General features: G+C 45.3%; 1 protein-coding gene across 1 annotated transcript; it reads right to left on the reverse strand.

Moving 5' to 3' along the window:
- Nucleotides 1-247: 247 nt before the first annotated feature.
- LOC114664388 (aquaporin-5) lies at nt 248-11760 on the reverse strand. Its single transcript, XM_028818471.2, has 6 exons — nt 11003-11760; nt 10085-10161; nt 5313-5382; nt 4728-4889; nt 3958-4038; nt 248-509 (listed from the first exon to the last, which is right to left on the reverse strand). Exons 1-6 carry the CDS (start codon nt 11453-11455, stop codon nt 330-332), a joined length of 1023 nt encoding a protein of 340 aa, XP_028674304.2. The 5' UTR covers nt 11456-11760; the 3' UTR covers nt 248-329.
- Nucleotides 11761-12214: the final 454 nt, after the last annotated feature.

Below are 12214 nucleotides of genomic sequence, written 5' to 3' on the forward strand. Positions count from 1 at the left end.
TGGGAAACGGCAGGACCCCCGCAGACACCCACACTTTTGCCTGGACTATCAAGCTTTGTGCTAAATACAGACATGTGGCCTTCTTTAGTTTGGAAGGTGGCTTCCAATGTCCCTATCAGTAACAGCAGGCATGGCCTTATCTTCACGGCAGGGTTTCCTCCTCCTCCTCCTCTTCCTTCCCTCCAGTGAAGCTGGCGCAGTGTTTGTGTGACATGTGAGGCCTTACTATGTCCCTGGATCTCCATATTTCATCAGTCTGCTTACTTTTGATAGTAATTGGCACACTCTGAACACTAACATGATGACTATACAAGAAATTGTTGGTCCTCTTAAGTGGCACGGCCATCCTCTTCATCAGATGTGCCATTTAGCTTCAAGCCGCCGTCTCCAACGAGGGCACTTCGCACTCCTGCCAACCAGTCCCCTATGCTGTTCCATCTTGGCACTAGCAGTAAGTCGTATGTCACGGTGGCAAGGAGCGCCCCTGTGAATGGACCCACCCAGAAGACCTGAGGAGAGAGCAGACAGCGCGTTAGTGAAGGGCTCTGCTGTAACCTACAGAGTGGAAAGTCACCCCTGATGACAAGACAATGCATAACATACCACCTGCACTTCAGAACAGGTCACCCACCTGAAGCTAAGTGTGCCCGGGCCTGACCAGTACTTGGATGGAAGACCATCTAGGAAAAAGTGCCCCCTGATGGAAGAGGTGTTGGTGAGGCCAGCAGGGGGCGCTTACCTCGTAGCCCCTGTCCAGTGACGGTGACAGTGTGTTGTAAAAATGTCACTGTCCTTCAGATGAGATGTAAAACCTGAGGTCCTGACTCTCTGTGCTCATAAAAGATCCCTGGGCATCTTCCATAAAGAGGAGGGTGTACCCCGATGTCCTGGCTAAATAGACCACCACCTAGTCCTTCTGGCCCCCTAATCATCTCCGAACTCTGATTGGCTCTCTCTCTCACCCCTTCACCACCTAACAGCTCATGTGTGGTGAGCATACTGGCACAATAACGGCTGCCATCGCATCGTCGAGGTAGGTGCTACACATCAGTGGTGGTTGAAGTGGCTCACTATGAAAGGCGCTATATAAATGTAAATGTGACCTGGTGGAAATTTTAGGGATTTATGTGGTGCTTATTTATTTATTTTGTTTATGGAATTGTTTTTCTTTTTCATTTTTTTTTCGCACTCAATGGGGTTATTACTTAAATGTGTTTTGAGGTCTTATCACATTATTTGGGTTTTTGTGTGTGTTTGTGGGTTTTGTATTTTCTTCTGGAGTGACGTTCATCACCATAACTTTGGAAGATCTAAGTTAGCCTGTGTCATGTAGGCCAAACTGGGACCAATTGTGGGGCGAGGGAGGCGGGACTTCCACTTTTTAAGGATTTTGGGGTCACGGGACCCTTGTTTGGACTTGGGGGGATGTTGTGTGCGGTTACCCTGAGAGCGAGTGCCGCTTTTGGCTTTTCCAAAGGAGTGAGGACAACTGGAGGAGGTTACTTTAAGCCAGATACGAGCAGCGGGGGCTTCGCCTTGAATCGACAGAATCCACGGAGGAGAGAGGCACAGCGAGTGAGATACGAGATCGGACAATCGACTAGCTGCTGTTTCCAATTGACTTCATGTTGTCTGGGTACTCACGGGAGACGTGAGTACCGTCAATGACGCCGATAGCAGCTTCTCGTGTTCACTCAAGTCGATTTCGAGTGGAGAGCCCGGCCTGGCACCGTGTGTGTTGTTTTAGGATTTGATGGAGCAGCGTGGGAAGCCGCCCCTCGAGAAGAGCGTATGTGGAGGGTCTCTGGTGGATGCAGGAACAAGCTGAGCGAGTAGAGTCGACTGCGCCTTTAACTATCAGGGCTTGATTTGAAGACAATCAATAGACAAGAGACTCGCAAGTAAGTGCAAAGGCATTGGATTCTGATTGATCAAGTCTTTCTCAGATGTTGGTGTTGATCGTATGGTTTTTAAAATCAGGTTATTAAAAATTTTATTTTTTTAATTGTTTCTCTGATGTGGCAGTTGCTCATCCCTGTAAATAGAAAACAACCTGTGCTTAGTAGCAGTCTGGAGCAGGGCCATCTTAACACATGGGCACGCTGGGCAGTTGCCCGGGGGACACCATGCTAATCTATGTATGTTGTGACTTGCTGAGAGGTTGTGTAGGTAGCTGCCCCGTGATTATCAGAGGTGACGTGTGCAGAGGGTGCAGACCTATAAATACCCGGGAGAGCAGCTGCATGATAAACTGGACTGGACTGCCAATACTGATGCTCTGTGTAAGAAAGGACAGAGCCGACTATACTTCCTTAGAAGGCTGGCGTCCTTCAACATCTGCAATAAGATGCTGCAGACTATCAGATGGTTGTGGTGAGCGCCCTCTTCTACGCGGTGGTGTTCTGGGGAGGCAGCATAAAGAAGAGGGACAAACTGGTGAGGAAGGCAGGCTCTATTGTAGGCACAGAGCTGGACAGTCTGACATCTATGGCAGAGCGACGGGCGCTGAGCAGACTCCTGTCAATCATGAAGAATCCACTGATCTACTGAACAGGATCATCTCCAGACAGAGGAGCAGCTTCAGCAACAGACTGCTGTGCCTTTCACATCTATCTATCTATCTATCTATCTATTATATAGTGTCTTTTATCTATCTATCTATCTATCTATCTATCTATCTATCTATCTATCTATCTATCTATCTATCTATCTATCTATCTATCTATCTATCTATCTATCTATCTATCTATCTATCTATCAAGTACTTCTTATTAAGCAGTCGGTTTGGAGCAAAAACCTGCAGCCACTGCGGCCCTCCAGGACTTGCTTTGCCCACCCCTGAACTACAGCAACTGTCATCAGTCTGCTGGTGGAGTTAATGAGTTTCTAGGAGGACTACAAGTTTTAGAGGCATGAGCACCCCAGGCCATTCCAGGAAGCCAGCCTGGGTAAGAATGTAGACGATAGACCAGGGAGGCTGCTGGCTGAGATGAAGTGACATGAGCAGACACACACACACACACACTTGTCAAAGAGGCAGGAATGGACGTCTATTAACAAATGAAATGAAGTTGACAGACAAAACATGAAATACCTTGTGTCCATATTGTCCAAAATGAAATGAAAGTCAGAGTTCTGTCACACACATGTGCATGGGAGGGCAGCTAAAGGGCTCAAATGAAGGTAACTCTGTGCCAGACCAGGAGATGGCAGGCTGCACTGATCCTTTCACTTTTTCATCAGCAGACCAACCACGGGAAATTTTGCCTGGATTCGATAACATCACTTCCGGTTCCGACCCTGAAAACGTTGGTTCTGGCTACGGGCCCCAGTGACATCACTTCCCCTGCCTGATGTTTGCCTGTCTGTTTGTTCTTGTTCTGGACTGAAGTGTGTAAAACTCTGAACCACACCCTTCACTTTTGGCAGCCAATTTCAAGTATACGGGCGGCTGCACCCAAAGCTCTTTCTGTGTCCGTTTGAATCCTTTTATGGTACATTTAAGAATCACTGCTTTTTTTTTTTATTTGAATTTTCTGTACTATCCCAACTTTTTCTGATTTGGTGTGGTACATTTTTTCGTAAAAGTACTTCTATTTGAACTGTGGGAGCTGTGTCTGTGGAGTAGTGTCTCGGGGTTGGGCCTTGGTCACAATAGCAAGATGTACTGATTATTATTGAGGTTTGTATTATCTTGCTAACTTTTATATTTATCTGGAATCTACTGTCACATGTAGGTTTGGATTTTTTTTCTCCCTAAATAATAAAAACCATCATTTAAAAACTGCATTTTGTGTTTACTTGTGTTATATTTGACTAATGGTTAAATGTGTTTGATGATCAGAAACATTTTGTGTGACAAACATGCAAAAGAATAAGAAATCAGGAAGGGGGCAAATAGTTTTTCACACCACTGTAGCTGAAAACAAAGTGGCAGGGTAAACATGGCAGACTTACCCAGTGGCTTTCAAAGTTGGCTGCGATGATGGCAGGACCGAGGGACCGGGCAGGGTTCATACTGCAGCCTGTGAAACCAATCTAGTGGAAGAGAGAAACGTATGTGAGTGAAAAGAAAGATAGATAGATAGATAGATAGATAGATAGATAGATAGATAGATAGATAGATAGATAGATAGATAGATAGATAGATAGATAGATAGATAGATAGATAGATAGATAGATAGATGTGAAAGGTGCTATATAATTAATAGATAGATAGATAGATAGATAGATAGATAGATAGATAGATAGATAGATAGATAGATAGATAGATGTGAAAGGTGCTATATAATTAATAGATAGATAGATAGATAGATAGATAGATAGATAGATAGATAGATAGATAGATAGATAGATAGATAGATAGATAGATAGATAGATAGATAGATAAATAGATAGATAGATGTGAAAGGCACTATATAGATAGATAGATAGATAGATAGATAGATAGATAGATAGATAGATAGATAGATAGATAGATAGATAGATAGATAGATGTGAAAGGCGCTATATAAATGATCAATAGTCAGATACTCAGGTAACTCCCCAAATCCTCTCTGCCCCAGTTACATTTTGGTGTCTGCTGTTGAGCTTTGACAGGAGCCCACCGGATTGTCACCCATGGTCCAGCAGAGACCCTCTTGCTTTCCTGGGACATTTTCCTCCCTGAAAGTCCTGCAGCATCAAGCAGTGGAGAAACATTTTAACTATTTTTAGGTTTGACTTACAGCCACAAGATGCCCCAGGGTGACTGAGGAACCGACAATGACAGGCGCCATCTTACTCAGTCCTGCCTTCTGGTCCGAAGTGGCGAAGACACAGAGAATGAGCTGGAAGGTGACCATCATCTCCACACACACAGCTTGGAATTCGCTAACTCCTGGGGTGACCTGAGGCACAAAGAAATGGAGAGAGACGGACAGCAGAGAGAGATGTGAATGTTTCAGCACCGTAGACAGGAACCCACTGAAGGCGCGACTGGGTGTCCCTACACCCCCCCAACAATGAAGCTGAGCAATCAGGGAGCAGCAGCTGGTAAAAGAGGTGACCACGAACTCGACGGTCTCCTTGGCTGAGCCCCAGAGAACCGGTCTGGAAATGGGAGAAACTTCCTGAAGGAGAACCACCATTGTAAAACACTAATCTGGACCTTCTGACAGAACGTGGGCCCACCTGAGGTTTACATAAAGGGCACCTGAAACAACTCTCAGACTGTGAGAAATAAGATTCTCTGGTCTGATGGTGCCAACATTCAACTGTCTGACTTCAATTCTAAGTGTTGCGTTTGGATGAAATCAGGAATCACTGCTCACCTGTGTAATATCACTCCAGGGGTGAAGCATGGTGGTGGTGGTGGTGGTGGCAGCATCAGGGACTGGGAGGCTGGTCAGGGTCAAAGGAAAGCCGAACAGAGCAAAGTGCAGGGACATCCTGAATGAAGACCTCCTCAGAGAGCTCCGGACGTCACCATGGGCTCACAAAGTAAAAGCAACAAAGGAGCAGCTCAGGGACAAATCGGGGAATGTCCTTGAGTGGCCCTGTCAGATCCTGGACTTGAACCCAAGCCGTCCATCCAGCCTGACCAGGCTTGAGAGGATCTGCCGAGAAGAATCCCGAAATGAAACCCAAGAAGACTCCAGGCTGCCAAAGGGGCTTCAACTAAGCCTGAATACTTATGCCAATGGGATAGTTTATATTTTTATTTTCAATAAATTTGGAAAAAAAAATCCTAAAATCCTGTTTGTCATTCTGGGGTACTGAATGTTCTTTGATGAGGGAAAAAATGAATTTAAAGGACTTTAGCACAAGGCTACAACACAAAATGTGATAAAAGTAAAGGGTCTGAAGACTTTGTGAAGGCGCTATATGCTGGGCGTCTTATTATCCAGTGCTTTGATTGCACTTTATCAGTGGGTGGCACGCTGGCACAGTTGTAGTGCTGCTGGCTAACAGTTAGGAGACCACCCCCATGTGCTCCTTGTGTGAACTTTGTATATTCTCCCCAGGTTCGGGTGGCTTTCCTGTCCCAATCTAAAGGCCATCAAGTCAGGTGGATTGTTGAGATTTAACTTGCTCATTTGTGTGTTTGCCCTGCAATGGGACTGGCACCCCATCCAGGGATTGTTCCTGCCTGGCACCCAATGCTTGAAGAGATGGGCCACAGCTTCCCCGTGACCCTGCCCTGGAATAGTGGGTTTAGGAAGGTGGTTGGGTGTGTTAGTGTATTGAATGCAAGTGTTGTAAGTGGAAGTGCTCTTTATAAAAATAACAGAATCACATTATCTGGAATGGCCACCAGGGGGCACACCAGCTCCCCAAACCAAACACAGAAAGACACCGGCAACAAGTCCAACAACACACACGGTTTTTAATTTAATGTGAGAAATACATTCACTCGTTTCCCACCTGCACGGCACAGTATGCACCGAGCACAATAAATAAATAAATAAATAAAAAATAAATAAATAAATAAATAAATAAATAAAAATAAATAAATAAATAAATAAATAAAGCACTTCTCTTCCTTTCTCGCTATTGTCTTTTTCTTTCTTTCTCTCTCTTTCTTTCTTTCCCTCCTCCTCCTCTTCCTTTTACTCCTCCTCGTTACTATGGCAAGCTGAATTAACATTTAGAGATATCTCAAAATTAATTTTAAGATTTCTAAAAAGCATTTTATAGTATCTCAAATAGATTTCAAGATATCTTGAAATGATATGCTGTACATTTTGAAATATCTGAGATGCATTTTTTTTTTCAGAATTCACTGTCTTAATCTTCTTTATTTATTTATCTGGTTTGTACAATGCTATATACTGTATACCTTGCCGTTCTTTATTATATTCTGTAAGTGCCTTGAGCATGGGAAAGGCGCTATATAAATAAAATGTATTATTATTATTATTATTTTAAGATATCTCGAAATAACTTCCTGTAAAATTTCCTATTCTTTGAATAGGACTTCCTGTCTAGATAGATAGATAGATATGAAATTCACTATATAATTAATAGATAGATAAATAGATAGATAGATAGATATAAGTGAAAGGCACTATATAATAGATAGATAGATAGATAGATAGATAGATAGATAGATAGATAGATAGATATGAAATTCACTACATAATTAATAGATAGATAGATAGATATAAGTGAAAGGCACTATATAATAGATAGATAGATAGATAGATAGATAGATAGATAGATAGATAGATAGATATGAAATTCACTATATAATTAATAGATAGATAAATAGATAGATAGATAGATATAAGTGAAAGGCACTATATAATAGATAGATAGATAGATAGATAGATAGATAGATAGATAGATAGATAGATAGATAGATAGATAGATAGATAGATAGATAGATACTTTATTAATCCCAAGGGGAAATTCACATTCTCCAGCAGCAGCATACTGATACAATAAACAATATTAAATTAAAGATTGATAATAATACAGGTAAAATACAGACAATAACTTTGTATAATGTTAAATGTTAACGTTTACCCCCCCTGTCTATTTTAAGACCTCTCAAAATGTATTTGAGATCTCTTAAGATGAGTGGGAAGTTATTTTAGGATATCTCAAAATATAATTAAGATCTCTCAAAAAGCATTTAAGATAACTTAAAATTCACTGTTGTTTGAGATATCTATAATACATTTTTAGATATCTAAAATTAATTTCATGATATCTTAAAATGGGTCTCTGCTCCATTTCAGATATCTAATAATGAATTTCAAGATATCTTTAACAGGACACTCAATTATTTCAAGATATCGCACTAGCATTTTCAGATATCTATCCATTTTCCAACCCGCTGTATCCGAACACAGGGTCACGGGGGTCTGCTGGAGCCAATCCCAGCCAACACAGGGCACAAGGTAGGAACCAATCACGGGCAGGGTGCCAACCCACCGCATACATTTTCAGATATCTACAGTACAATACAATTTAAGATATCTGAAATACATTTCCAGATATCTCAAAACAGCTTCCTGTCCATTTTCAGATATCTTATAACCAGCAAACCCGCGATTCTCGAAAGAATCGCGAATCTAAGAATGGCAATCACTTTCTGTTCCCTCCGATATTTGGGGGGAAGAGAAATCATGGAGGGTGGGTGCGTCCTGGGAAAGTTTTCATTTAATTAAATAAATATATTTGTACTAAAGCGGGTTCTTTCTTGGTTCTGGTGTTTCAGAAGCGCGCTGTAGGCGCCTGCGTTTATTGTTTTTATGCATGTGGTCTCGTATTTGTTTTTCTATGGCTGTGTCGTTAGCTAGAAGTCGTTTGCTGACGGCGGCGGATTCGCGTGTTGAAGTGACGATGGTGGCGGACCCGGGAGGGCTACATTACTAAACGAAGGAGGTACATGCGGCGGTGTGCGCGGTCGCGTTCGGGCGGAGGTTGTACTGTGTATGGCTTGCTTGTGGTCATCTGTGCATATATACAACCTGGCGTGCGCGCTTTACCTCAAGTTTAGTTTACAAGTCGTGTTGTGTTGTTTGGGCGCCACCTACTGACTCTGGGAAACCGCTGGGTTTGACTCGGGGGCGCTGAGGCGCTGTGCGCATGCGCGCGCTTTCGGTGCGTCTGGCATCCGCGCATATATACAACCTTCGTTTAGTAATATAGATAAACAAGAAGTCCCATTGAAATAATAGACAGTTTTACAGGAAATGTATTGCAGATATCTTAAAATGTGAAGGAAATTATTTTAAGACTAGTCATTTAGCCCGTTACAATAACGGGCGCCAGAACAGTAGTGCATAAACATTAGTAGAAACAGTCTATATTAAATGGCAAGGGACTTTTGTTGGTGTTTACTAGCTGAGATGACTGTTCTTCGTGGGCTGCCGCCGTGTATTGTGTGTCTTTAATTTTCTGTGACAGTAATACTGTCTTGTACGGCTCTATTCAATAAGGGCGCGTAGATAATTTAGTTCAAATGGCTGGGGAATATGTGAAGAGCAACACGTGCAGATCTTTATTTACGCGCGCCTTTATTCGCTGCGCCCAACTGAGGTCGCCCTTTTGAGGCTCGCCTTTTTGTGCGCGCCCTTATTGAAGGATACCGTCTTGTACGACCGTAATATACCTTTAATTTTCTCTGGCGGTAATACAGGCGTGCGCGTCGGTAATATGCCTTTAACTCTCTCTGACAGTAATACTGGCTTGTATGTGGCTGTAATATGTAATAAGCAGCTTGAGCAGAGATGCCCAGACTTTCCTCTCCCCGGCCACTTCTTCTAGCTCTTCTGGGAGAATCCCGGGGCGTTCCCAGGCCAGCGTGTCCTGGGTCTTCCCCGGGGCCTCCTCCCGGTTGGATGTGCCTGGAACACCTCACCAGGGAGGCGCCCAGGAAGCATCCTGATCAGATGCCCGAGCCACCTCATCTGACTCCTCTCGATGCCCCTCCCGGACGACTGAGCTTCTCACCCTATCTTTAAGGGAGAGTTTTCCTTCGCCCGGACACGGGTCATCGGCGGCCCCCCTCTGGAGCCAGGCCTGGAGGTGGGGCTCGATGGCAAGCACCTGATGGCCAGACTTGCACCCATGGAGCTCGGCCGGGCACAGCCCGAAGAGGCAATGTGGGTCCCCCTTCCCATGGGCTCACCACCTATGGGAGGGGCCAAGGAGGTCGAGTGCAGTGTGAGTTGGGTGGTGGCTGAAGGCGGGGACCTTGGCGGTCCAATCCTCGGCTACAGAAGCTGGCTCTTGGGACGTGGAATGTCGCCTCTCTGAAGGCAAGTGGCTCGTTTTATTTCTGCACCTGTAGATCTTCAGGTGGCCCATCAGAATTATCTGGAAGTACTCCCAGGTGTGGTGGAAGCCCACAATATGGCTCTGTAGCTCCCCTGGTGGCCCACACAGAACCCAACAGGTCTGTGCTAAACTCCAACTCCCATGGAGCCCTGGGGGAATCCGATTCACCACTGCAACCCAGGGCAGCTGCCATCTAGTGCTCTGGGGGAGGCACTGCCCTGCACATAACTGCTGCCCTGGTCCTTCCTTTATGATGGAGCTGTGTGTCACACTATTTTTATTTTTATTTTGGTTTTTTTTTTTATTCCTTTACTAGCAGGGCTGCCTGGTGAGGAATAAAGTGTGGGTGCAGACAGTAGATACATTCTCAAGGGACCCCCAAACCGAAATCTCATTTAAAAAAAAAGCAACAGGGTGCCACTTTCCATTCTACTGCCAAGTCCCCAAAAATCCCCCCTAGGGGCAAGAAGGCGCAAGTGCAGCCAGAAAACAAGCCACAGCTTATGGACGTTCTCTGTCTAAATAGTGAATCAGAGCAAAATGTGGTGGAGACTGGCATGGGCTCGGACACACACACACACACACACACACACACACACACACACACACACACACACACATTCAACTTCATATCTTACTATTATTGCAATGAGGATTCCTCCAGCGACTTTACAAAACCCGATTTCCCCCATACAGGGCTCTGGCAGCATTTTGCAGTGAGGTAAGAACCAATCCTGGCTGGGACACCAAGAGAACGTGAAGGTCCCACACAGATGGTGACCATGCTGAGAACTGAGCTCAGATCCCTGGAGGTGTGAGGCAGCAGCGTTAACCACTGAGCCACTGCCCCATTTTACGTAGCATCAGAAGTCAGTTGTTAACACTTTGTCATCTGTCAAGGTCCAGTCCGGCTTTGGCTGCTGTAAGGCGCTTTATGTGTTTCCACCTGCAGAGATCAACATCTCCCTACTGCTGTGCTGCATTCCATGTTTAACATTTAATTGTCCTGCGGTGGGCTGGCACCCTGCCTGGGGTTTGTTTCCTGCCTTGCACCCTGTGCTGGCTGGGATTGGCTCCAGCAGACCCCCGTGACCCTGGGTTAAGATATAGTGGGTTGGACAATGACTGACTGACTGACTGACATTTAACTGTGGGGACATTGCATGGAAGTTTAACAAGAAAGCAGAACCTGACTTGTCAAGGTGCTATATAACAGTAATAGTGAACTCACCACATTGAGGCCAAGGTCTCCACGGACCTCGGGTGGCGTGACACTCCGGATGAACCCCGAGGCAGTGATGGCTCCCAGGACCTGGGCGATCATGTAGAGAAGAGCCGATGCCAGGCTCATCCTCACGCCGGCTAGGAGAGACAGAGTCACGGCGGGGTTCAAATGAACAGCTCCTGCTGTGCCCAGGCATGCCAACATCAGTGCCACAGAAATGCCAAAGGTCAGCGAGACGTGTACGGGATCCGGGGAGCCTGCGGGCACGGGGAGGAGCGGATGATGTGGGTCCATAGGGGCACCTCCAGACAGATCGGGAGGCAGAGGCCACAGGAGAGTGGAGGCCAGGCTGGCAAAGACAAAGACAGTGGTGCCCACATATTCGGAGAGGAGCGATCTCAGGAAAGACAGCGTCCAGATTTCCCGCAGGGCGTGAGAGCGCGTCACAGCCACTTGCATGCTTGCGTGCCAATGGGGATTTCAGCCAGAGGAGCAGCTGCTGAGGAAGACACCTCTGTATTAATACTCAGTCTGGGCAGACAGCCCGGGGGGGCAACATGGGCCGTGCCAGCGTCACGCTCTGAATCCCTCCAAGTATCCCGTTTCCATTTGGCTTCATCGGTGAGTGTCGACTGGCTGCTCCAAAGGTGCTTCTCATACGCCTGTTTTGACATTTAATGCCTGAGTGCCCATGAGGCCGGCTGGCACTCTTCTTAATCTGCCTCAATGGGACTTCTTGTTGCCACATCGTAAGACTGCCACCATTCTTCTCCAGGCCGACTCTTAAAGTGTAAAAGAGAATAACAAAAACAGACTGTTAAACGACACCCAAAACTTTATAGTATATAGCGCCTTTCACCCCAGTGGTTCTCAATCTCTGCTTCTGGACTCATCTGAGCATTGTCATTGTACTCAGGTGGAAAGAAAATAATAAAAGTGTGTGCCCATCACTCATATGGCACACCCTGTAGTAAAGAACAAGTGAAACTCCAACAGTATGAGCTCCATCTGTGTGCCGTCATAGAGCCTTAAATTAAGGAAGGCGTGGAACCTTCTAGAAAATATCACAAAACAACACGTCCATCATCATTATTTTTACTTTTGCCACTTACACTGTGGTATGGTGATGCCATGGGAAAGTTTAAGTGCAAGGTAGAGGCTGCACCCTTCAGACACATTGGCACAGCTGGCATCTACCTGCTAATGCAGTTGTGCTCA

Source organism: Erpetoichthys calabaricus, chromosome 14 (assembly GCF_900747795.2).
Source record: "Erpetoichthys calabaricus chromosome 14, fErpCal1.3, whole genome shotgun sequence".
Lineage (NCBI taxonomy): Eukaryota > Metazoa > Chordata > Cladistia > Polypteriformes > Polypteridae > Erpetoichthys > Erpetoichthys calabaricus.